General features: G+C 37.3%; 4 protein-coding genes across 7 annotated transcripts in view; 2 read left to right on the forward strand and 2 right to left on the reverse strand.

Annotated features, from left to right (window-relative positions):
• The window catches only part of LOC123876825 (HEAT repeat-containing protein 5B), a 30,081-nt gene extending 22,362 nt beyond the window's left edge, over nt 1–7,719 (reverse strand). For both annotated transcript variants that reach the window (XM_045923189.1, XM_045923190.1), the window contains exons 1-11: nt 7,551–7,719; nt 6,733–6,862; nt 5,691–5,902; nt 5,369–5,516; nt 4,738–4,955; nt 4,098–4,195; nt 3,707–3,867; nt 2,811–2,944; nt 2,264–2,414; nt 1,267–1,398; nt 491–641 (exon numbers count right to left, since the gene is read on the reverse strand). In XM_045923189.1, coding sequence (XP_045779145.1) covers nt 491–641; nt 1,267–1,398; nt 2,264–2,414; nt 2,811–2,944; nt 3,707–3,867; nt 4,098–4,195; nt 4,738–4,955; nt 5,369–5,516; nt 5,691–5,902; nt 6,733–6,858 — 1,531 coding nt within the window. In that variant the 5' untranslated portion in view covers nt 6,859–6,862; nt 7,551–7,719. The remainder of the gene's footprint in view (nt 1–490; nt 642–1,266; nt 1,399–2,263; nt 2,415–2,810; nt 2,945–3,706; nt 3,868–4,097; nt 4,196–4,737; nt 4,956–5,368; nt 5,517–5,690; nt 5,903–6,732; nt 6,863–7,550) is intronic.
• Nucleotides 4–19,963, forward strand: LOC123876838 (putative glutathione-specific gamma-glutamylcyclotransferase 2). 3 transcript variants are annotated; one of them, XR_006798434.1, is made up of 7 exons: nt 4–18; nt 11,867–11,870; nt 17,117–17,294; nt 18,069–18,297; nt 18,862–19,078; nt 19,320–19,346; nt 19,550–19,963. XR_006798434.1 is itself a non-coding variant. In XM_045923213.1 (4 exons), the coding sequence occupies exons 1-3, from the start codon at nt 17,160–17,162 to the stop codon at nt 19,050–19,052; spliced, it is 555 nt and encodes a 184-aa protein (XP_045779169.1). In that variant the 5' UTR covers nt 17,056–17,159; the 3' UTR covers nt 19,053–19,080; nt 19,322–19,439. The 3 variants fall into 3 exon arrangements, 2 of the variants coding, with proteins under 2 accessions (XP_045779169.1, XP_045779168.1); XM_045923213.1 differs by lacking the exons at nt 4–18; nt 11,867–11,870; nt 19,550–19,963 and having other exon boundaries at nt 17,056–17,294; nt 18,862–19,080; nt 19,322–19,439; XM_045923212.1 differs by lacking the exons at nt 4–18; nt 11,867–11,870; nt 19,550–19,963 and having other exon boundaries at nt 17,056–17,294; nt 18,862–19,439.
• On the forward strand, nt 8,197–10,323 carry LOC123876837 (CCR4-NOT transcription complex subunit 9). Its single transcript, XM_045923211.1, has one exon. It carries the CDS (start codon nt 8,363–8,365, stop codon nt 9,257–9,259), a length of 897 nt encoding a protein of 298 aa, XP_045779167.1. The 5' UTR covers nt 8,197–8,362; the 3' UTR covers nt 9,260–10,323.
• Nucleotides 19,934–23,760, reverse strand: LOC123876835. The gene is made up of 2 exons (XM_045923207.1): nt 21,849–23,760; nt 19,934–19,984 (listed from the first exon to the last, which is right to left on the reverse strand). Exon 1 carries the CDS (start codon nt 23,180–23,182, stop codon nt 21,893–21,895), a length of 1,290 nt encoding a protein of 429 aa, XP_045779163.1. The 5' UTR covers nt 23,183–23,760; the 3' UTR covers nt 19,934–19,984; nt 21,849–21,892.
• Between the last annotated feature and the right edge of the window lie 1,131 nt (nt 23,761–24,891).

The following is a 24,891-nucleotide window of genomic DNA, read 5'->3' on the forward strand; positions in this document are numbered from 1 at the left end:
AAAGAAAATACTTTTTCAGTTCAACGTTACTGTGCGAGAGAGAGCTATGCATAATATGAAAATGAGTGATTGAGAGAATGAGAGAACATAAGTGACAGGGATAAATATATTCTTCTGCCGGTGTTGAACGCTTTTTTAACGCAACCCTGAGACACGCTTAATGGATATGATCTGACTGCACCCATGGTTGCAAATACTGCAGAATATCCTAAGAGGACAGAGTTCAAACTTTGAGCAAGCAAAAGAGCAATTATGCATGATGCAAGAGGGTAAGTTTGTGACGGAGATAAAGGTATTTGTAAAGGTGTAAGAAATACATGTTTATAAGCTTACTTCGTAGTTTAACGACATATTTTAATATATATAACGGGTACATTCCACGATTAATTTGAGGGTTTTGTCTTGATATCTGTGTCCTGGCTATTCTGGCTGGCGTTTCTGTGTCTTGTTTATACTTTATATCTAACCAGTGTCGGACCACGTCACTCACCCGATATCCGATGCGGCGTAGGTCTAGGAACATCCAGCGCGTCGGTGCATCGGTCCAGTAGAGGCGCCAGTAAAGCTGGATGCGCTATGCACAATCCGCGTAAACAAGAAGCCGCGCCTAGACGCGCCGCTACGCACGGGTGCTCTAACACCTGCCAAGAAATACAGGCAATGTATCAAAATTACTATATTTACCCTTTTCAATTAAAAATGCCGCTACCCAGTGCTTCAGAGAAAACTGCGCCGCGATGCTTCGAGGTCAATCATCGACCATTGAATTATATACCTTATTTCGATTGGATAAATATTAAATTCAATTAATAAATCTAAAATCCTCTGCCATCTCATCCACTCGTGCGCAGAACATAAGTTCGCTCTTCGAAAGTTCCAAGTTGTGCGTGGAAGACCGGTAAGACATACTAAAGAGTGAGATGCACGATGTATAGGCAACACAAATGTATATTTGTCATTACGTTCATAATATATGCACAATTATTCAAACAAACTAAAGACTTCCCTAATTATTATGATTAGGTAAAGGTTTTTGGGCAGACCCAGCCTTTCACCCAGGTTTTGGGATCCATTGAAGACTAACACACTAACAAACTAACACTTACTTTTTAATCTATTTACTAAAACAACTAATGAAAAACTAAACACATGCAGTTAGTAAATATATAGGTACTTATTATCAAGGAAATATAAATATGCAAAAAAAAAGCTTAATTATTAATTATAATAAAGGAAAATAGGATGCGTAGATAGAATGATTCTTACAGAGCAAACAGTGTCAATCATATTGAGTGAGGTATCCGCAACCAAGTTATGCACAGATGTTCCCAGTTGTTGAGCCAGTTCACCTGCCTCCGTCAGTGCGCATACTAGCAGATGTTGACTGAACAAGGTTTCCTACAAAATACGTACATATATAGTATCGTGGGACGGTGATAGCCTAGCGGTAATAGTCGGCTTTCTTATCGGGAGGTGGAAGGTTCGATCCCAGGCACGCACCTCTAACTTTTCAGAGTTATTTGCGTTTCAAGCAAAAATATCACTTGCTTTAACGATAAAGGAAAACATCGTGAGGACTCTTGCGTGCCTGAGAGTTCTTCATAATGTTCTCAAAGGTGTGTGAAACTGTGAAGTCTGCCAATCCGCACTAGGTCCTTCTGATTCTTAGGAGGAGACCCGTCCTCAGTAGTGGGCCGGCGAGAGATCTAAAGAGCGCCCTTTGACTTTGCTCAGACTTGACACACTTAAAACAAGATAGCGCTATATCAATTTCATAAATCTGTCTCGTTTTAACTGAAACTTAAAGTCTGAGTAAAGTAAAGTATGCTCTATAGATCATCATGTGCTGAATCATAAACTGTTGTACATGTACAATACCTACCCGGTTTCATTTTTCGTAAGTATAATATACTATCAGACAAATGAGTATCTTTTATAACAAAATTCCTCAATAAATTTTGGACTTGGCTTTACACAAGTTCAAAAAATCTAATAAAATTTATGCTCCTGAGTAAAGCATATTATACAATCGAAGATTATGTAAATGATAAAAAAGCGTGGATTTGACGTAAATAGCTTTTATACATGGCATAATATTGTATAACAAATCTTCGAAAAGAGCAACCGCCGAGTTTCTTGCTGATTCTTCTCGATAGGAAAGGCATTCCGAACCAGTGGTAGATGCTTTTGACGATTGAAAAGAACTTGTAAAAGTCTAATTGAATAAAAATATTTTGAATTTGAATGTATAGAGATATCTCACCTGATTGCAGTCTTTAGCATTCTCTGGGTTGAAGTCAATGCTATTCATCTGCTTTGCAACTATCTGAATAATTTCTCGGCACGCGGATGCTTGGGCTTTCTCGCCCAACATTTTACCCAATGTATTTCTTAGAATATAGTTTATACATTTTCTGGAAAAATAAGAAAAAGTTAAAGTACATCTATGATTATACCTGTATTGCAATTTTTCAGAAGTGGTTTGACCGATTTTGATGCAGTTTTCAGTGGTACCTACCTACTTAACCAAACCAATTTTCCAGAAATAGAAATTGAAAGATTATTATGCTATGTGTGACATAGGAGACATTTTATACAAACAAAATCAAAATTAGTGGGGATTTCTGAATATTTCTTTTCACAATTGTTTCGAGTGGAATGGCAAATGGAAGAGTAGTAAATAAAATATACCAAGCGACAGAAAAACAGTTTGATTGTATTTCAGCATTTACTAAGAGGAGTAATCATGTTTTAGTTTTGATGTTTACTTTGTTAGTAAGTACAGTTAAACTTGTGTAAAGATAAGTCACCTGGAATATACAGCGTCGACGTGCGAGCTGGCAGCTTTGGGGTTGGCGACCAGGTCCAAAACATGCGTTAGTAGCGTACTCATGTTGCGTTCGAGCCACACTCCGCCCATATTCTGTACGAACATTACGTACGCCTAAAAAGAAAAATGCTATGAGATACCACGGTACTTTTAACGGCCCCCTGGCACAGTGGTAAGTGCTGTGGTCTCATTAATGAGAGGACACGGGTTCGATTCCCGGTAGGGGTTTGGAATTTTATAATTTTTGGTCTGGTCTGGTGGGATGCTTCAGCCGTGGCTAGTTACCAGTTGGCAAAGCCGTGCCGCCAAGCGATTTAGCGTTCCGGTACGATGCCGTGTAGAAACCAAAGGAGTATGGGTTTAATGAAAACTGCCATACCCCTTCCAAGGTTCCTGGTTCCTCTTTCACCTTTCTACCATCGTACTGCAAAGCATCGTCAAGGTCTGCATCCGTATACGTAGTTGAAATTCCTCGGACGCGTATGAAGCGATTTGCTTCCTCGTTTCTAATCGAACCGCTAGGTTATAGAACGCCTTCCTTCCACTTTTAATATGGGTACCTTCAAATCAAGAGTGAATAGGCAACTTCCAGGTTAGCCCGCTTCTATCTTAAACTGTATCATCACTTACCGTCAGGTCAGATTGCAGTCAAGGGCTAACTTGTATTTGAATAATAAAAATATCACGTCATCGGAGCAATGAATTGACGGGATATTTGGCATGAGTATAGTTACATACTAGGAGAGTGACATAGGTTACTTTTTTTTCGGAAAATCAATAAATTCCCACGGGATTTTACAAACCTTAATCCTCACGAAATATCAGCTTTAATTTAGCAGATATCTAAATTATTCCAGAAAAAATTTAAATACTTACGTTTGTTACACAGACGCGAACTTCTCTATTGACTCCTGATCCAGATTTTATGATTTCTCCCTTTAGGAATGATGTTCCTCCTCGCAAAAATGCGCCCATCAAAAGATTCAAAGCTTCTTCCAAGGATATTACGTTTTTCGGAGGATCTTTTTTATTTGCCACTGACAAAATAAATTTAAATCTTGTAAAATAATCAAATAGTCCATTTGACCTAGTGTAACTTTTCAATTTAAAAACTAGTTACTGGAATTCATCTGCCAAAATTGTATGAGGATACCAAAGTCGTCTCGTCAACGCAACCATGCGTAAGGAGAAAAATTACACTAACCTATCACGAATGTTAAGAATCTTTTAAGTATGAAACAAATTAACCAACAACAGGGATAATTACCTGGTTGCATGCCTATTTTAGTTTTCGTATTGATATTGTTCACTTCACCAGCTTGCGTGGCCGCTATAAGCGCACCCAGCAGTTCTGCTACTGCACACCTGCAAAAAAAGCCATCAAATAGGAAGTCCTACGATTGTATCCAAAATTGCAGTTATACAGAGAAAAAAAGTTAAAAAAAATTCGTAACTTAATAGAAGAAGAATGTTGCGTGTATGTGCTATTTATTATTTACTAGATGATGCCCACGATTTCGTTCGGATGGATTTAGGTTTTTAAAATCCCGTAAGAACTCTTTGATTTTCCGGGATAAAAAGTTGTCTATGTCAGTTTCCGGGATGCAAGCTAACTCTGTACCAAATTTCATATAGATTGCTTAACCAATTCATTGATGTGTCTTTAAGAATCCTGTGGGAACTCTTTGATTTTCCGGGATAAAAAGTAGCATATGCCATCCACGGGGATATAAGCTAACTCTGTCCTAACTCTGTACCAAATTTCGTCAGAATCGGTTAAACTTTGGGGCCGTGAAAAGCTAAGACAGACAGACACACTTTCGCATTTATGATATTAGTAAGGATAAAACTGGAGGGGAGTGGTATGTTCATATTATGCACCAAACTATCCTACTTTTATGACTCACCTTAAAGCATAGTCACTGGGATGTGCGGCTCTCAAGCACGCGGCCGCTATAGCGTCCACATCGGCGGGAGACAGCCTGAGCAACGGCAACATATGGCGTATTGTGTTAGCGGCAGCCGCGCGCACGGACGTCGCCCGCTCGTTGAGAAGGGCCGCGCGGGCCGCTCGCGACACCTCCCTAAGAGCCGCGCCAGCCGCTGTTCCCATTCCCACGCATATCTATGTAAAGACAACCTTCACGTATTGTGCATAGACACAAGCGCTTTTCTTAAATTAGCCCAATTCACTCGAGCGTTATAAAAGCGTTGCGTTAAAACCCGGCGTTGGCAGGAACGTTGTACGCGTTAAAAAAGCGTTGTCGTGTGAACAGATAATTGGGAATGCATGATGCCCGCGACTTCGTTCGCGTGGCTTAAGATTTTTTTTTAAATTCGACGGGAACTTTGATTGTCCCCGATGTAACTTGCAAGCTATCTCTGTAAATACTAAATTTCACTAAACGGATGGGACGTAAAAAGCTACAAGCAGACAGACACACTTTCGTATTTATAAAACAAGTATAGATAGATAGGTAGGTATGAATAAAAAAAATAAAGTAGAATATGTAAGTACTACAAAGTTCATACAAATACCTTGTCAAGAGTAGTCATAATCTCCAATCGAGTCTGCGACTCTGCGTTCTTCATTGATCTTACGAGGGTTGTCACAGTTTCCTCGTAAGACCTCCCCATCATTCTGCCGAGCTTTTCGTACATACTGCCCAAGCAGCATATTGCAGCCCTGAAATATTATAATGACGTAAAATCTACTTGAAAGTAAGTGAATTATTAAAATGGAAGTTATTTGGAAACATTAGCAAGTCATATATACATCCAATTGTTTACTTTTATTGTCTTGAGTGATTAAAAAGGCACAAAAATTGGTTAGAGCATAATAGAAATACAATTAACTTACAGTCTAGTTGGCAAATACGATGGCGAATCATCCTTCACTTTTATAATATCATTGCACTTGTTAACTGTGTCAAAGAGTAGAAATGTGTCGCCCACAGAGAATAATGTGGCCAAACACCTTGCCAGTAGCCTTCGAGCTGGGGCTCCAAGGTTTTCGCGTAGGAGATTGACCAACTGAGCAACTAACTTCTGTTGGCAGCTTTTGAGATCCGACTGTGAATAATAAACTATGGTTATTTCAAGTTTTCTTCTATCATGGTTTTATTTTTCTACATACATTTATGTGATTTTTGTGCATAATTCCAAGTCTCAAAGCACAGTGGTTTATACCTCAATTATGATAGAATATGTATGTATGGTAAATATGTGGTATGAATGAATGAAATAATGGTATATATTCTTTATTGTGCAGTGTACTGTTATAATAAAAAAGAAAGACAAAAGTACACAAAATAGATGTACAATTTAGTAGCCTATCGCTTTTGAGCTATCACTACCAGGCAACCAGGTGGTATGACTCATAATAATTGCATTATTTTTCATTCATATGCTTAACCTACTCAGACTGAAGCCTTATATAATATTAGTATGTGTCCTTAATAAAAGTGCATTCTAAGAAGTTATTGAGCATTAATAATAAGTAATATGTAGTGTTCATGCTTGTAGATCAATGCATAGTAGCCTATAGATTTTGATTCCCTTGACAGAAAGAACAGACAGACAGACAAAAAAGTGAAAGGGTTCCTTTATTTCTAGAGATACAGGACCCTAAAAATAAAAATAAAGTTACCAAATTGTGGTAAACCAATAGAATTGCTGTGAGTTAGTACTAGCAAGTTGCTAGTGCAAATGTGGTACAGTCAGCAACAAAGCTAGGTTTTCACCCGCCAGTGCCAGCGACTATGGGCAGGTGCAATCAAACTTAGCTTTGTCGATGACTGTACCCCCAGAACAGGGTTATTTCTCCGGTCAGGCTTTACAAAGAAGACCAATAATATTTGTTGCTGTTTTTTTTGAAAACTTTTGTTTTATGATTTAAATACCTTATGTGCTGCAACCAGAACTTTATCTAAGAACCGCAGCCACTCAAATATAAAGTGAGGCTTCTTATCATCAGGCAGTTGCTGCAAGGCTGTCTCATTGAGTGTTAAAGAATGTGACACCTCCATGTTTCTGTAAGAAATTGAAGTAATAAAATAATAGTTTACGAGAACTCATATTATGTGTAGTGGACCTCCAGCAGTAGAATGATTTTCAATTCAAATAAATTTTAAATCATCACTCAATTAAAACTGGTTGGGAATGCCCTTCCTCTTTTCAAATATTCAAACTGATTCTACATCTGATAATAACCGGGTAATAAAGTTTGGTGGTTGTATGTAGAAAGATCTGGGAACCCACAGCATTGTTACAAGAAAACTCCTGTCATTATGTAATTAATGGAAAGGGGTCCCGACTGGCAGCAATGAGAAAAAAACCCAGAGAGAGAATTAGTCTAGACACTACTTTCAAATAAAACGAAAGTTAAATAAAATTGATGTTCAAGTAATAAAACCTTTCCGGTGATTTCAGTTCGCTTCGCCGGCCTTCGCTGAAACTTTAACTGGGCTAAATCGCACTGTAGCTATTATAATACCTACTTTTATTCACTGTAAACAATGGCGTCATGAATGATTCACGAATGGTCGATAAAACCTATATAATAAAGCAGGTGAGGATGCTATGACCGTAGTTTTTAAATAAGGGTAAAATTTAGTATATAAATTTTTAATTTAATTGTTTTTAATCACTATAAACCATGCTTAATGAAAAGAGAAAATCCTAGATCCTAGTTTAATTATTAACAGTCGAATAAACTTACCGAAAAATGATTACAACGTTATCCTTTGTAATCTTTATTCACATAATAATATTATCCTCAACACACAACACAAAAAACATCACAGAATTACAGAATTGTATCAATATTTTAAATTTTTGCAAGAAGTACAGCACATCAGCAACAGCAACCCAAGAAATTCCTTTTTAGATTTTTGACACTGTCAAGCACAGCTGTCAAGTGTCAACTGTCAAGTGCAATGGCAATTATTAAAACCATAGAGGTAGGTTTTTTTTTCTCTCCCGTCCTGGCTTTACAAAGATTAGCCAATGTCAAGTTTGTAGTTATTTGTAACAAGTTAGTTAAACTATAGTAAGTATGAATCCCGTCTGTGCCGGCACTCGCCGACATACGCACGGCACCCCCTTAGAGCGCTTTCCAGTTAGTTTTAATAAAAAAAAAAAAACACTCCAAAAAGGCAGAGCACGCCCGCCAGCGAACACCAACACAGACGAAGTCCCCTAGAGGTATAGGTAATCATTAATCCAAGATCCAAGCCTATGGCCATTCTTTATGATTTATCAAAAGGTCTTTGTGATTTATAAAACCACAGATGCCACAGAATATACACAGAACACAAAACCATAACAGAAAACAGAACCACAGAACCATAGAGTAAATTAATCTATCTACTTGTCTAACAGGTTTTTTTTTCCTCGTCTGGGTCTAACATAGCATTTTTATAACTTGTTTATTGTTTTCGAATTCATTGAATAAAAATTCAGGCGAATTGTGAAACTCAAAACTTAAGCGAAATATAAATTCATGCATTTGTCTAACAAAAAGGAATTCCAATGAACAGTAATATGAGCTCGCAACAAAGCCCGGCTAACATGCAGGCCGTGGTGGATAGAGAAAAAATATATACATGGATCCTGGAGCTGTGTAATCCGGAAACAAGAGAGAATGCTCTTTTGGAGCTAAGTAAGAAACGTGAAGTTGTACCAGACTTGGCGCCTATGTTATGGCACAGCTTCGGAACTATAGCAGCGCTGTTGCAAGAGATAACTAATATCTACGTGGCGATGATACCGCCAACACTTACAGCCCACCAGAGCAACAGGGTATGCAACGCTTTAGCCTTAATGCAGTGCGTAGCATCCCACCCTGAAACTAGATCAGCGTTCCTCCAAGCCCACGTGCCTTTGTTCCTCTACCCTTTTCTACACACTGTGTCGAAAACCCGCCCTTTCGAATACCTCCGTCTAACCAGCCTTGGAGTGATTGGTGCTCTAGTCAAGACCGATGAGCAAGAGGTAATAACTTTCCTCTTAACAACAGAGATAATACCACTATGTTTACGCATCATGGAAAATGGGTCTGAGCTATCGAAGACAGTAGCAACATTTATATTGCAGAAGATATTGTTAGATGACAGTGGCTTGAGTTACATTTGTCAGACGTATGACAGATTTTCGCATGTGGCTATGATATTGGGAAAGATGGTGCTTTCCCTTGCCAAAGATCCTTCAGCAAGATTGTTGAAACATGTTGTACGTTGCTACCTCCGCCTTTCTGATAATCCCAGGGCAAGAGAAGCATTGCGACAGTGTCTTCCAGACCAGTTGAGGGATGCTACTTTCACAACATGCCTTCAAGAGGATAACTCCACTAAACACTGGCTCGCTCAGTTAATCAAGAACTTAGAGGCCCAACCTCCTTCTGCTAGCCCTGCTCAGCCAAATATGTGAGAATCAAGATTACACTCCTTATCCCACTATGGAGATTTCAAACTGTAGTATTATTCATCACTCAATGATGCAATAAAGATGCAATTTGAGTTAGTAAATAAACACAAAATGTCTTTCAAATTGATATCCTGTTGAAGGTAGGATTTATTACTATACTTGTGAATAGAGTTTATTAACATAATGTGTAGAAAAGCTGTCATATAACATTTTGTATATAATTGGAAAGATATAATAATACCTACAGAATATGCAAGGTGAGAATCAGGTCTTAGACTAGTAATAAAATGATATGATTTTTTGTATAGCTGTAGTTTATGGGCTATATTATTATTAAAGAGAATAATTAAGTAAAAATGATGATATTTATTTAATTATTAATTTATTAAGATATCATTCATTGCCTTCCCTTCAGCGTGACGTTAATAAATAATTGTTAGAAATTTCGAAAAATCTATTTTTTTTTAAATTATTCTGGTTTTTAATTAATTCTAGCCCTATAAACTACCGCTATACAAAACAGATCATTTTATAACTACAGCCCAAACCCTTATTCTTGTAATTGGCTGATACTTTTCTACTTATGAGCTACTAGGTAACAATGATTGCAATAAAATTAAAAGTAACTGTGTATAATTTCAAACTTTTGAAAGTAGAATATCATAGATCAGCCCATTACAACAATGAATGCAAACAAATAATTGTAATAATTGCAATTAATATCACATCTTTCATGCAGGTGATGATAGTATATTGAAAAACTTATAGTAATTTGATATTTTGTAGTGGTGGGATAGTAAACTATGAAATATTTAAAACTCTGTCCTAAGTTCCAGCTGCTTTTAATTTGTTTGAAATATATGAATCATTCTTAATATATTTCACAATTATTATAATTCTCAAAATCATTTTCTTATAGGAAATGTATTATTTTATTGTATACTTTTTAATACACTATTTTTACTAATTATTATTTAAAGATGCATGGTCTATTCACTAATGTAAATAGTGTTGGTACGCCCCAGGCACACTTATTTTGTTATTTAAATAAATATTTTTCTAATTTTTGTTATGGTTATTGTAATAAAAGTTAGATAGCAAAGGAAATTTTATTGAAAAATATGAGTAGGTAGATGCCAAATTCTCTTGCGGGGGTTTTACGCCTCATCACATGGCGACCTTTGATGTCGCGGCGGCGGTGCGTTTGCAAGATGTGACACATGCCAAGGCGTCGTGAATCACAGGCAACCGTATAAAAGCAAGCAGACTTCAAGAAGTCTTAAGAATGTAATAATTTATAGCAATAATAAATATACTTATTATAAACTTGTAATGTAGGTATCATTTTTTTTTTTTAATTATATACCTATTTAAAAGAGCTGTGATAGCCCTAGTGGGTAAGATGTCATCCTTCTTTTCGGGAGGTCAAACCCCCAAGGTTTAATCCAGAGCATGTACCTCTAATTTTTAACTTTGCATTTTAAGCAATTAAATATCACTTTCTTTAACAGTGGAGGAAAACATTGCGAAGAAACCTGACAGTTCTCCATAATGTTCTAAAAGATATGTAAAGTCTAACAATCCAAACTGGGTCAATAAGGTAGATTTTTCAATCAACATATTATTTTATTGACTTTTTGAAAACAGCAATCAATGAGTTTCTTGTAAGTTTTCTTGGTAGGAACTAGGAAACCAGTGCATGATAGATCCTTTAAAAGTTTAGGTAAGTTTGAATGTAAAGATTTTCTTTTCTAGTTAGATAATAAATTTTAATAAAATTTTAACTGTCTGAAGTAGCTATTCTTGTATTTTTTTAACTTATTAAAAATCTGGGCCTCTGGTTGGGTAATTTGATAAAGCCCATCGTTTAGGAGTAACATATCTAAAGCTGGACACTTTGTTATCAACACGATGATTGCAAGGATCTCTTTGATTATTTAAATATCTGTCTAAGGCCAGGTTAGTCTCTATCCTTGTGATTTCAGGTACAAGTCCTATATGTGACTTTGATTTGGTTTGCTTAATTCCTAGTATACAATTTTTATCCAAGAATTGAGTACCACATGTTGCTGTTTGTATGCAATGCATGCAAGCTCTATCTATGCGAGAGAAATCCTTGTTTAATATTGTCTGGATAGATTTAGCTTTACAATTAGTTTTTGAGCTTTTGTTTCCACATTTACAAGAACTATGATGATCTCGCTTACGGACAAGTGTTATACAATTATTGTCACATCTCAAAGGTCCACTGACAAGAGTATTAACTGCAGTGTCTGCTAAACTCTTCAATATTGATGGTTTAGTTATGCCATCTGTGTGTAATGCTTTAATTTTACTGCTCGTCTTTCGATCTATATGTACGAATTTCGTAGGCTTAACATTTTGTTTTAAGGTTGATGAACTATTGTTTGGTTTATTTGTTGATTTAACTCTCCCGGTATTTGCAGTTGACTGTTTAAGAACTGGTTCCACAATATCATGGCAGAGTTTTTGGGCTATGTTTGGCATTAGTAAGTATTGGTTGGAAAGACTGGAAACAACTGCTAACACTTAAAACTTATTTGGTTCTACATTTCCTTCATTTTTGGCTAACTAAATAATAATAAAAAGTTGGGCTTTGCTGATAAATATTTTGGAAGGATCAAGGATTTTTCCTAAATTTTGAATTTGCCACAAAAATTCAAAAAATTGTGACATTTTGCTCACAGATAGTAAATATGCTATGTATAGTCATGGTTAGTACCAATTTGGCCACGTGCTAAGAGCGCCTTGTCGGATTGTAGGCACAGTCCGACAAGGCTCTTTTGGCGCGTGGCCAAAATCGTAACGAAACCCGCAATCTTGCGAAGTGCACAATATAGACTTACAATTTTTTCGCTACGGTGCACAAGCTGATCATCATGCTGATAGTTCGTGTAGAGGCACTAGTAAATAGGCACTTTCGAGCTACGCCGTGTGAGCCGTAGCAAGTTTGGTTAGTTGCCTCTAGCCCGTTGTATCATGTTGACGTTTACAAATTGTAACTTAAAATTGTGAATTATAATATATATTTTTTAGTGTTCATTTCTTTTGTTTTTCTTTCTACCCTGGTAGAGAACACGGCGCTACTATATATACAGCAACATTCGTTGTACAAATAATACCTGTACATTGGTGACTCGGACTTTGAACTACCAGGGTAGCGCGTGTTAATTTTCTTAATTAAAATAAAGTAAAGTAACGTAAGCTAGGGCAACTCAAATTAACACGTAGGAAGTGAAAAACTAAAAAACTTTAAAAATGGCGCAACCTACGACAGTAGTGAAGGATGAAGACACGTATCTAGCGTCGATGGCAGCTGAAATAGCCAGGATCCATGCGAGGTTGGACCAGCTGGACAGGTCCAGACACAGTTGGCGAGGCAGGCGAGGTCGCGGAAGGTTCCGTGGTCGTTCGCGTTCCAGAGGACGAGACGACAACAGGTCCAGACGTACCCCGGATAGCCCGGACTGGCTCTGCGTGCATCATTTTAGATACAGGCAGAGAGCTAATCGCTGCGAACAGCCGTGCACCTGGAATAAGCAGCAGGAAAACTAGTGAAGATGCAGGTGGAACCGGTGGGTACCTGCGTCGAATTTGGGAACCACCGTTTATGTATTACAGATAAGGACAATGGCATACGTTATTTAATAGACACAGGTGCGAACATTTCAGTGTTGCCTAAAAGTTATAAATCAGTGTGTGATAGTACAGTAAATAATAAATACAAACTTTATGCCGCGAATGGTAGTGAAATACAAACTTTCGGAACAAAGACTCTAGTGTTAAATTTAAGATTGCGTCGTGCGTTTAAGTGGACTTTTGTAATAGCCGACGTTAAACAACCCATTTTAGGAGCGGATTTTTTAGCTAAGTATAATTTGTTAGTAGACTTAAGAAACAGACGATTGTTAGATCAAGAGACTAACATGTATGTAATTTCCACTATAGTAAACTCGGAGCATTCATCTATTTTTACTATAGCCGAGTCGCATCCATGTTATTCTCTTCTAAGTAGGTTCCCAGAATTGACAATGCCAGCGACGTTCAAAGAACCACCACGTCACAGCGTAAGACATCACATCGAGACTTCAGGACCTCCGGTGCATGCGCGCCCAAGGCCGCTGCCGCCGGACCGATTTAAAAAGGTAAGAGAAGAATTTCGCCTTATGCAGGAAATGGGTATTTGCCGCCCGTCAAAGAGTGCGTGGGCGAGTCCTCTACACGTTGTACCTAAAAAAGATGGTAATATAAGGCCGTGTGGAGACTATAGAGCGCTGAATGCAATTACGAAGCCTGATAGATACCCAATTCCTCACATAAAGGATTTTACGTTTATTTTAGCCGATAAGAAAGTATTTAGCAGGATTGATATTAACCGAGCGTATCATTTTATTCCGATAGCAGAGGATGACGTGGAGAAAACAGCAATAATTACACCTTTTGGTTTATTTGAATGGCCATGTATGTCTTTCGGTTTAAGAAACGCAGCACAGACGTTTCAACGTTTCATGAATAATTATGTTTTACAGGATTTAGAGGCAAATTTTCAGCAAAATAACCCGGATTGCGCGAATTATAAAACTGAATTTGTTTTTTCATATTTAGATGATTTAATAATAGCTAGCGAAAATAGTTCGCTTCACGAAAAACATTTAGAGACCGTTTTTGAAAGATTACAACAAGTTGGGCTAACTATTAATTTAGCAAAGTGTGCGTTTTCGCAGGATAAAGTTGAGTTTCTGGGTCATGAGGTCTCAGCCAGTGGCTTAAGACCGTTGCCAAGCAAGGTCCAAGCAATTGTAGACTTTCCCAGACCGAAAACGGTAGAGGAACTTCGTAGATTTCTAGGCATGGTAAATTTCTATAGAAGTCATTTGCGTCAGGCAGCCGAATATCAAGCTGAATTAAATAAGTATCTTCACGGAGCAAAGAAACGTGACAAAAGTAGTATAGTGTGGACAGAAAGTGCTATTCAAGCTTTCGAACAATGCAAGTTGAATTTACAGAACGCTGCTTTGTTAGCGTATCCGATAACAGGTCAAGTGCTTGCTATAATGGCAGACGCGTCAAATAGTTGTGTTGGAGGCACATTACAACAAAGAGTAAATAACGAGTGGGTTCCGTTAGGTTATTTTTCGAAAAAATTGACTGACACGCAACAAAAGTACAGTACCTACGACAGGGAGTTACTTTCGCTTTATTTGTCAGTGCAATATTTTAGGAACATGTTCGAAGGTAGAGATCTCGTTTTGTATACAGATCATAAGCCGTTAACGTTTGCGTTTAAAAAGCTAAGTAGTAGTAAAGAAACGCCACGAAGGACCCGTCAGTTATTATTTATTAGTGAGTTCACGACGGATATACGCTATACAAAAGGCGAAGAGAACGCGCCTGCGGACGCGTTATCGCGCGTTGAAACAATTTCGTGCCCGTCTGTACTTGACTTCACAGAAGTGGCTATTGCGCAAGCGAACGACAAAGAGCTCACAGAATTGTTAGGAACAAGAAACGGTAATACGAGACTAATAAAAATTGACTTGCCGAGTGTAAATAAGCCGATTGTTTGTAACTTGCGAGGCGATAAGGCTAGACCTTACTTACCAAAACAGTTTAGGCGTATCGCATACGAAGCAATACATAACATCAGCCATCCTGGCATTAGAACAACAAGGAAAATGGTAACTAATAATTATTTTTGGCCTGGGATGAATAAAGATATAGGTATTTGGGCTAGGTCGTGCATAGAATGTCAAAAAGCAAAGGTTCACAGACACACTATGTCACCTTTAGGGCAATTTGCAAAAGTAGATAGAATGTGTCATTTACACATTGACATTACAGGTCCATTCACTATTTCAGAGGAAGGCTACAGGTATTGTCTTACAATGATCGATAGAGAAACAGGTTGGCCGGAAGCATTTCCAATTAAAGATATTTGTGCGAAGACAGTAGCCAAACTCGTGTATGAAGGATGGATTACTAGACATGGGTGTTTTATTAATTTAAGCTCAGATCAAGGAAAGCAATTTGAAAGCAGTCTCTTTAGACAGTTAATGAAATATTTAGGGGTTCATAAGTTTAGGACGACACCGTACCATCCACAAAGTAATGGCATGATCGAACGATGGCATCGTAGTTTTAAGGCCGCCTTAATGGCGAGATTAAAGGACAATAGATCGTGGGTTGAAGAAATGCACACCATTATGATGGGACTACGTGCAGCACCACGCAGTGACACAGGGGTAAGTGCCGCGGAATTAACCTTTGGGCGAACTCTGAGGCTCCCTGGAGAATTTTTCGAACCATCGGATAGTAAGATAACGGACGGTGAGGAGTACCTAAAGCAGTTGAAACAGGTAATTAGTAATTTAAGACCAAAACCCGAGACACAGAGAGACTCTCGGACTATTTTTGTGCACCCTGCCTTAAAAGACTGTAAAAAAGTTTTTGTTAGAAACGATGTAATGCGTAAGTGTCTACAACCACCGTATGACGGTCCCTATGACGTCATAAAGCGGTTGGAAAAAGCATACTTAGTACAGTTACCCAATAGACAAGCACTTATTTCTATTGACAGGTTGAAACCGGCTTTTGTCCTGGATATCGAAAATCTACGACAAACGCCGGGTGAAACGACATGTAAGAAAAAATGTAGATTTAGCGACGATGACGTTTTGCCGACTCATACAATCCGTACTACTCGGAGTGGGAGAGTCAGCAAAACGCCCGTTAGGTATCAGTAGAATAATTTGAGTATCAACTAGCAATTAAGCAATAAGTATTACGAAATAAGTATTGTAAAATGGCCCCGATCCGCATATATTATTTTTTATTTTATTCATGTATTATTTTTTATTAGAAGTCATAACTAAACCTTATTATTGAGAGTGTTAGAGTGGTTGACGATTGTTATAATTTATTGGATAGTGTGTAAATGTAAAATGTAATGTAACCAACATTCGAAGCGTTGAGTGCAACGAAGGCTGGATGGCGTGGGAATAGCAACAATTGAACGTGGTATTGCCACAGCGACCCCGTCGCCACCCGCTCAAGTTGTAGTGACCTCATCTCAAGTATGATGTGTTAAGAGATGTACCATGCATCGAATCAAAGGAACACTTTAACTGGGTGACGTGTTTAAATTATGATTTGTTGGGTAAGCGGATCGGAAACATTGCTAGGGTTGTCGAAAAATGAAGAACGAATATTGTGAAATAAAATTAAGGTTGCAGAAATTCGTATTTGTTTAATTTTTATTAAGATAAAAATTTGGGGTGGTGTGATGTAGAGGCACTAGTAAATAGGCACTTTCGAGCTACGCCGTGTGAGCCGTAGCAAGTTTGGTTAGTTGCCTCTAGCCCGTTGTATCATGTTGACGTTTACAAATTGTAACTTAAAATTGTGAATTATAATATATATTTTTTAGTGTTCATTTCTTTTGTTTTTCTTTCTACCCTGGTAGAGAACACGGCGCTACTATATATACAGCAACATTCGTTGTACAAATAATACCTGTACAGTTCGCATGGTTCGCTGTGTCCACAAGCTACAACAGCGCCCTCACTCAAGTGCCAAAAGAGCCTTGTCGGACTGTACTTAGCTATCACCAATTACACATGCTTACAACTAATTATGATAACTTCATAAATCATACTCAATATATTATATAGGTTTATTCGATCATATGAGGCCTTAAAAGGGTGATATCCAGGGCCATAAAAAAATCGATCATATGATTGTCAAATGTCAATTGTCAAAATAAAAAAAAAACTATAAAGAGAACAGAATCAAATTTTCAAAATTATTTGCAAAATATCAATGATGAAAATAATAATTAAGCTTTTGGAAACAAATTGAAAAATAAAACAAAACGTGACCAAAAATGTGGGTGTTCGGTTACGGGTCACTTGTATGGAAAGTTGATTTCAAATACGAGTGCAAACTTGTAGGTTATTTAAAAGGTTACCTTAGAAGGTTTTATCAGCATAGTATTGATCACAGAGGAGTTCCTGAAAAGGTAAGATCCCTAGTTAACTAAAAATTACAAAATTACTTTAAAATTAATATCTTGTAAACAATTATAAATCACAGAGTTTGGCTAAAGTACAGCTGGTTGGAGTGGTACAGCTGGATAAATAAAATTAAAATTGGCTTGTGGGGTGTTTCCCCCTGCTTTCCAACGCCTGCACCATGGTTGCAATACTAAAGCTTAAACTTCCTCAATACTGAGGGTGAGATCATAGAGCGCGCTCTGCTTTTGCTTAGACTTAAGACAGTTAAAACGAGACAGAGCTATATCTCTCACATAAATCTGTCTCGTTTTAACTCAATCTTAAGTCAGAGCAAAGTCAAAGTGCGCTTTATAGATTTCAGCCTGAGTGGCATTATCCCTTTATGTAGTCATAGTTATCCAGTATGTCTAAATATGACTAATATTTCTCTATCAGGTCGTACTGTAAGCTATAGCTCGTGCCAGGACCCAGGAGTGGGAATGACAAAATTGCAATGAATATGGTTTGAACCCTTGACCTTTTGGATTTCAGTCCACCAGGACCAGTGAACTATTTAGGCTTTAAATATTATAATTATTTTTCATTTGCATACCAAACAGTAGTAGATTCAGTTGACAATTTAAAACCACTTGTTTACATTTATTTAATTAAAAATTCTTTCTATTTCATTTATTTATGGCCTTGGATACAATTTTTTTATTCTTTTTTTAGTGATAGATAGAACAGTTCTTGTTTTTATCTTGTTACATATATTAAATCTACACTATTTCTATTTTCAGCCTGGCAGAGTAGTTACTCTTATACCTAGCAATGATCCAGACAGCTCAGTTTGGGGTGTAGCGTACAAAATAAACGAAGAAGACATAGAACAAGTGACAACACACTTGGATTATAGAGAGAAGAATGGATACTCAAAGAAAACTGTTACATTCCATCCAAAAGACCCAAGTTGGCAGCCTTTTGAGCTAACATTGTATGTTGCTATGAAGGATAATGAGTCTTATGCAGGTAAATCCTGAATGTTTGATCATTTTTTTATTTTAAAATCCTCCTAAATCTTGAGCAGCGACTGAGCCTATTCACTACATACATCATTGATCATTTCAACTGTGTTGGTTAACCTTCTTTACATCGAGGGGGCCCATCTGATGAATTTGCCACAGGTTTCTTACAGTATAATTACACCACATATTGTCACCATTACCTTACATCCATTTACTATAGTTTGTCCATTTTATTACTAGCTTTTTGACATTTGCACTTTTATACCATATCATATGGTCAATATATCTTGGCAGTCAAAAGTACTTCCGTGTCAAACTTTATAGTACAAACCATAAACAATAATGTATGACATTGATTCGAGTAGTCGACTGTCAAGACCTTAGATTTAGGATTAGGTCAAGACATACAGAACTTAATAGTTAATAGTCATGAACTTACTAGGTATGCCATAAAGCTATTAATAAAATGGATAAACAATTCAATTGACATTCAAAAGTATCCAAATCCAGAAAAATAATCTAATGATGAATATTAAATAATAATCTAATGATGAATATTGAATTTCAGGTGCAGCGTCAATAGGAGACCTAGCAAAGCAAGTGTTAAGTTGCAGTGGCCCGAGTGGCAGCAACAAGGAGTATGTCTACAACCTAGCAGAGGCGATGAGGCAGCTGGCTCCAGGAGTTGAAGATGAGCATCTGTTCTCTCTCGAAGCTGCTGTCAGGAAACTAGACCCTGATATGAGGAAAAATAGTTGATAAAACCTATTACAAAGTACTAGCTAATGAATTGCAATGTGACTCTTGTGCCACCTATTGATGGCACTAGTCAGAATACTTACCGCAAGTGCCTACTATAACTGTACAGTTTCATGTGTATGTCTACAACCTAGTGGAGGCGATAAGGCAGCTGGCTCCAGGTATCTGACCATGACCATGTCTACCCCATTGAAGCTTCTGTCAGGAAACTTGACCCTGATGTTATGAGGAAAAATAGTTGATAAAAGCTGTTATAAAATACTGGCTATATTCTGCATGTTTGCAATATGACTTGCAAGCCATTATGACCAGAAACATTTCCTCAAGTGATAACAACAACTATGTGCTTTTCATGTGTTGTGTGCAATAAAGATTTCATCTATCATCTATCTATCTATGTGCCTACGTTTACAACCTAGCGGAAGCGATGAGGCACTGGTGTTCAGGTTTTGAGGAAGCCCATCTGCTCTTCCTCGAAGCTACTTTCAGGGAACTAGACCCAGATAACTTGTATTATGAGGAAAAGTTGGGAGGAGGGGAGAAGTGATGATTGAAAAAAATGTGATGAAAAAATCATATCTCCTAAACTACTAAAAATCGCTGAACTTGAATTTAGAGGTCATTTGGATACCACTTAATATAAGGTATTTTTTTTACTTTTGGACTTCAATTCCAACGTAATGGGCAAAACAACTCCAAAATTAAACAGAGCCATGATATATGTTATCAAATGAAACCACAACATTTTAGTAACATTTATTAATAAAAAATAATTTCGCTCAAATAGGTAACCACTAGCAAACACTATCATACAATTATAAAATTAGCCATTTAAAAATATTTACATTAATATTACGCCTTTTAATTATTATTATTGTTTATTATTAAATAAAAAAACCACCTTACGATCATCCTTGCATTGTTCTTCCAAACTAAAACAAAAACCACAAAATATCATTAGGTAGGTAACCAAATGAATATAAATATTAAATTCAATATAAAATAATAAGTAGGTATATTATGAACAATTAAATCATGTGCAAAACAACGTGATTCATAAAGGAAACCACGAATAACCATTATTATTACATAGGTTCATAGATTAATAAATATTATTATGTAAAAATAATTATTATGTTCATAACAATAAATTTTCCTTGAACATAACAAAATGTAGGTAATGCAGTGGATTTTGTAAGTATATAGGCATAAAGACACTGCCTACCTTGTAAGTACACAAGTATTTTTCTAGGTTCGTGTTAAGCAGATCATGGATGATAACTTAATAAATAATGAACAAAACTTAATATTATAATAAACCCTTATATAGGTAGTTAAGTAGATACCTACATTTAAAACCATTTGCCTAAGTAGGTATGGTAAGTAGATTTTTAAATTTAAGTAAATGTAAGTATGTAAGCATACTTATAGCATTCCTATTAAAAATATAATGGTGAAGTAACCACAAATTCACTGTTTTCGGATTTTCCCTTTACTTGTGCTATAAGACCTAAGCTACCTGCTAGACTCTAGGCCAACAGAAAGTACCCTATAGGTTTTCTCGACAGACAGAGAGTACGGAACCCTCTTTGCGCGAGTCTGACTCGCACTTGGCCGGTTTTGTAGTTGTTTTACGTAACAGATATTACCCACCTAACCGTATTTTGTTTGTCCCTCAATTTCGTGATTAAATTACAATTTCGTTGATAGGGAGTGTCACATGGCACTTACAATTTATCAGCTAATGATAACCCACTGCATTACGATAAAACTTTATAGGAAATGGTGCCTTTACTGACTCTTTTTAAGCCAACATGATATTACTAAATAACCGAAATTAAATTATCGCTGTAATTTGTACATGACAAGGTCCAGACAATCAATAAATATCGTGTTACAGAAAATTGTGATAACTTTAATTGTAATTGTTGCAATCGACTGAATTTATAGTACCTATTGTTACTGCATTTTGGAACGGTGAAGGTGACAAAAACAGACATTTAGGTGATTGCGATCATCATGGGTATTATTGTAGCTTTTAGTCCACAAACTTTAGAGCTAGACCCACCACTTGCCTGACATCTCTAATTGCACTAAATTCACATGACTAAAAGTTCATCATCAACCCATCGTCGGCTCACTACTGAGCACAGCACAGGCCTTGCCCGAGAATGAGAAGGCCATAGGCCCATAGTCCATCACGCTTGCTAAGTGCGGATTGGCGGGCATCTCACACAGAACATTATGGAAAATTCTTAAGCATGCAGTATTTTCCTTCACCGTTAAAGCAAGTGATACGAAAAGTTAAATTCCAATTCAAAATATTTTTATTCTATTAGACTTTTACAGGTTACAGGTGCGTGCCCGGGATTGAACTTTCGATCCACCGAATAACAGGCTGATGTCTTAACTCTTAACCATTAGGATATAACCAACTACATAATATTATAATCCACTAGGATTAGGACAAATTTAGGCCATCTTCTTATGAAAAGGATGACGTCATTTCAAAAATATTGACGGGATCGCGAATACCTACCACATTTATTGACTGTCTGAACATTGCTTATCACTTTTTATATAGCTTCGATTTTTATGTAGGTAATTATTTTATCAGACGATAAGAAATGCTGACGTCATGTCATGTATTAAAAGCCGGATCTTACTTAGAAACAACATTTCCACAATCATATAACAAATCGACAGATTTTAAACTTGGTACCTATTTTGAAAATTTTTACAGAGAATTTTTATGTTATAATCTAAGTTAGCTCCGGGTTTATGTTAAACACCAACCTTGAAATAATCTTTGGCAGGGCTGTGATGTTCCAATATTGTTGCTATTTGGATGTTTTCTCCGTTTTAACTCCTTTGTTACGCCCTAAAAGTTTGTCTAAGAAACTTCGCTTTCTCTTCACTTTTTTCCCATCGGTTTTATGGTTTTGCGCTCGTTCACTCTCCTCTGCCATTTTTTCTAACAACGCTGGAATGGTTAAATCGACAATTTTACTATCGGCTGGAATTTTCTTTGCAGATTCTCTGCTTAGTTGTCTTTTGAACGTCGACAGTTCTGGAACCACGTCGTTCTCCTCTAATTCAGATAGGGAAACTTTGGAATCATTGGCTTTCTTAACATTTTCTTTTTTGTCGGGTTCATATTCATTTTCACTAACTTCGGGACCGTTATGTAGTATTTCGATATTGGGTTTAATATCCTCCACTCTGTTTTGCTCTACATTTTCATTAGTCGTAGGGCTTTGTGTATTTACTTTGATTTCATGTTCTTTTTTCTCAAAAACTTCGTCCGTATCAGCGTTAGACGCTTCGGAATATTTCTTATCAGTGCTGTCGATGCTATCGGCTGCACTCGAAGTGGATTTAGGAACTGAGCCGACCACTTTCGGTCTCGTCGGTGGCAGAGTCCAGTTCACAGGCTTGCGCGTTGGTGAATAACGTTTCACTAGTTCCTCGTACAGCTTTTGGTGATCAAATTTAGGCGATCCAGGCGATTCATTCGGCAAACTCTGATGTTTCGGTTTATCTGGAGACGGTGTGCTATTTTCTTTGTTAGCACCTTCATCAGTCGGCGATCCTAAGTCAACAACTACACGTCTAGTCGGCGTCGGCGTCGAGTACGGCTCGGCGAATGGAAATTTGTATATGTTTATATTTTCAATTTTATACTTTATTGAAGACACTGTATTGGTAGTCGGTAACGAGGCGCGGACGCCGCTGCGTGTGAGCGTCCCCTCTCCCGGTTCGTGTAAGTTGGACTTGAGGAAGTCCCGCCGCAGCTTGGAGAGCCGCCTGTTTCTCTCGGCCATGCTGTACCTGTAGTCGACATCGTCGCTCTGGTTGAGCTCGGAGGTGAAGTTGTCGGAGTACTTGCGCGGCCGGAAGTCGTAGTGGCGGTCCTCGCTCCTCGTCTCGCGCATGCTGGAGTAGCCGGCGGTGTTGCGCTTGAAGTTGCTCGTGGTCGCCCCGTGGTTGGTGGTGATCGCGGCGGGTGGCGAGGGCAGCGGCACGAACGCGCTGTCGTGCTTGTCGAAAACCTCGCGCCGCTGACTGAACTGGTCGCCTCCGATCATCTCTCGCAACTTCACGCTCGTCGTAGGCGATTTGGCCGCCATTTCCGTTCGATAACAAACCACAACACTTTTGTTATTGATACTATTTTCCTGCAAACACTGTATTTCTATTTTTATACGGCACACATTATGACTTCACCGGTAACATCGCGCCTATAAAAGAGTACACGTCTACACGTTAAATTGGACAATAAAGGTGGTCCGGTCGTCCGTATAAGGCGGGCCGTTCGCGATATAATGATGAGTGATCAATAGAGTGGTCCCGATAAGATAGGAGTGGCATGTAGCGCTTTACTTATTTCTTTATCTTTTAGCAGTCGAAACAGTTGTGTAAATAGACGCGAACGAACACAATCATGTTCGTAATTAATAGCGCCGCGAGTGAAAGCAACCGGCGTCGGCGGCGGCCGATTGCCGACGCTCATTTGCTCATTATGTAATGAATATTCAAACTCGCAGCCCGAATGTGATGTCGATGCGTAGAATCCACTCATTCTTACCAACTTGGCCGGCGCTAAACACTGCTGTTTATTTGCGCCGCACTGCAATAAACCTTGTTGATATTTACCCAAGTCCAAGGGTAGGTGTAGCTACCTATTTGTTCAGTTATTAACTTATGAAGCAATTAATTATACCTAGAGAACCGTAGAGATAAGCTAGAATGCCAATCATAGAGCATGCTGCTCTTATCGATAATGTTAATTTCCACGCGTAAAATAAGAAACTGCTAAACAGATAACTACCAGACTTAGGCGGGGTAAAATTATTTTCGTCTTTCGTTACTTGAAATAAATCTAGATAGTTAATTGACAAGTCATTGTGGCTAATAAGATTCATTCTCGGAATTAAACGCCGCGCTGGTTTCTAACTGGTTTATCATAATTACCTATACTTAATGCATCAACAAGATTTATAATTGCCTTTTTTACGAAGTGGCGTAACACAATGAATGAACACCTAGGTACCTTCTGTTTAGATACCTACGTTTAATATTGTGCTGGGCAATACCTAAGTTTCCAATCAAACTCAGTTCCGATTTTTAGGTAGTAAATAGGTCTACCTAAAAATCGTTATAAGTCTCAATACTTACCTACGTTTATGAATTCCGAATTTTTCCCTCTTTCATTTGATATCCCACTTGATACAATAGCAAAAAACAAGCATTTTGGAGACCACCACTTTTTGGATGTAACATCCGTCAGGTCAATTTTTTCCGTATAAAATGTAGCCTAGGTCACCCGGACCATAATAACGAATTGATTGACACCTCATTCATCAAAATCGGCTCAGTAGTTAACATAAGTACATACATACATAATAATAATAATAATATAATATAAGCCTTTTATTACTGAAAATAAAATTTACATTTTAAAATACAATATTATGTAAGTTATACTTACATGCTTTTTAGGTAAGTTTACATAATTCGAATTTTTAATTTTATAATAACAGTAGCAACAAATATATGTATGATATTTCTTTCCATTTTTTTTTTTTCTTAGTGAACACAATTTATTACTATAACAATAACTTCTTAATTTAAATTTTGATTTTTAATTTACAATTTATTCAAAATAAAAACTGTTTTTAATGGAAAAGCTCATTACATCTATATCAATCACATGGTAGGTATAGGCCTATGGGAAGTTACCTATTTATTCTTAATTGTTATCTATAATAGTTAGTACCTACTAATTTACAATTCAAATTTTATTATTTTTACTAGATAACAACATACATACATAGAC

The sequence above is a fragment of the Maniola jurtina genome, chromosome 22 (assembly GCF_905333055.1).
Source record: "Maniola jurtina chromosome 22, ilManJurt1.1, whole genome shotgun sequence".
Classification (NCBI taxonomy): domain Eukaryota; kingdom Metazoa; phylum Arthropoda; class Insecta; order Lepidoptera; family Nymphalidae; genus Maniola; species Maniola jurtina.

What these genes read in the sequence shown, in the direction of transcription:
- LOC123876837 (XM_045923211.1), top strand. Translation starts at nt 8,363, where the DNA reads ATGAACAGTAATATGAGCTCGCAACAAAGCCCGGCTAACATGCAGGCC.
- LOC123876838 (XM_045923212.1), top strand. Translation starts at nt 17,160, where the DNA reads ATGTGGGTGTTCGGTTACGGGTCACTTGTATGGAAAGTTGATTTCAAA. An exon ending in ACAGAGGAGTTCCTGAAAAG is followed by an intron (nt 17,295 to 18,068) that starts GTAAGATCCCTA and finishes TTCTATTTTCAG; the next exon opens with CCTGGCAGAGTAGTTACTCT. An exon ending in GGATAATGAGTCTTATGCAG is followed by an intron (nt 18,298 to 18,861) that starts GTAAATCCTGAA and finishes ATTGAATTTCAG; the next exon opens with GTGCAGCGTCAATAGGAGAC.
- LOC123876835 (XM_045923207.1), bottom strand. Translation starts at nt 23,182, where the DNA reads ATGGCGGCCAAATCGCCTACGACGAGCGTGAAGTTGCGAGAGATGATC.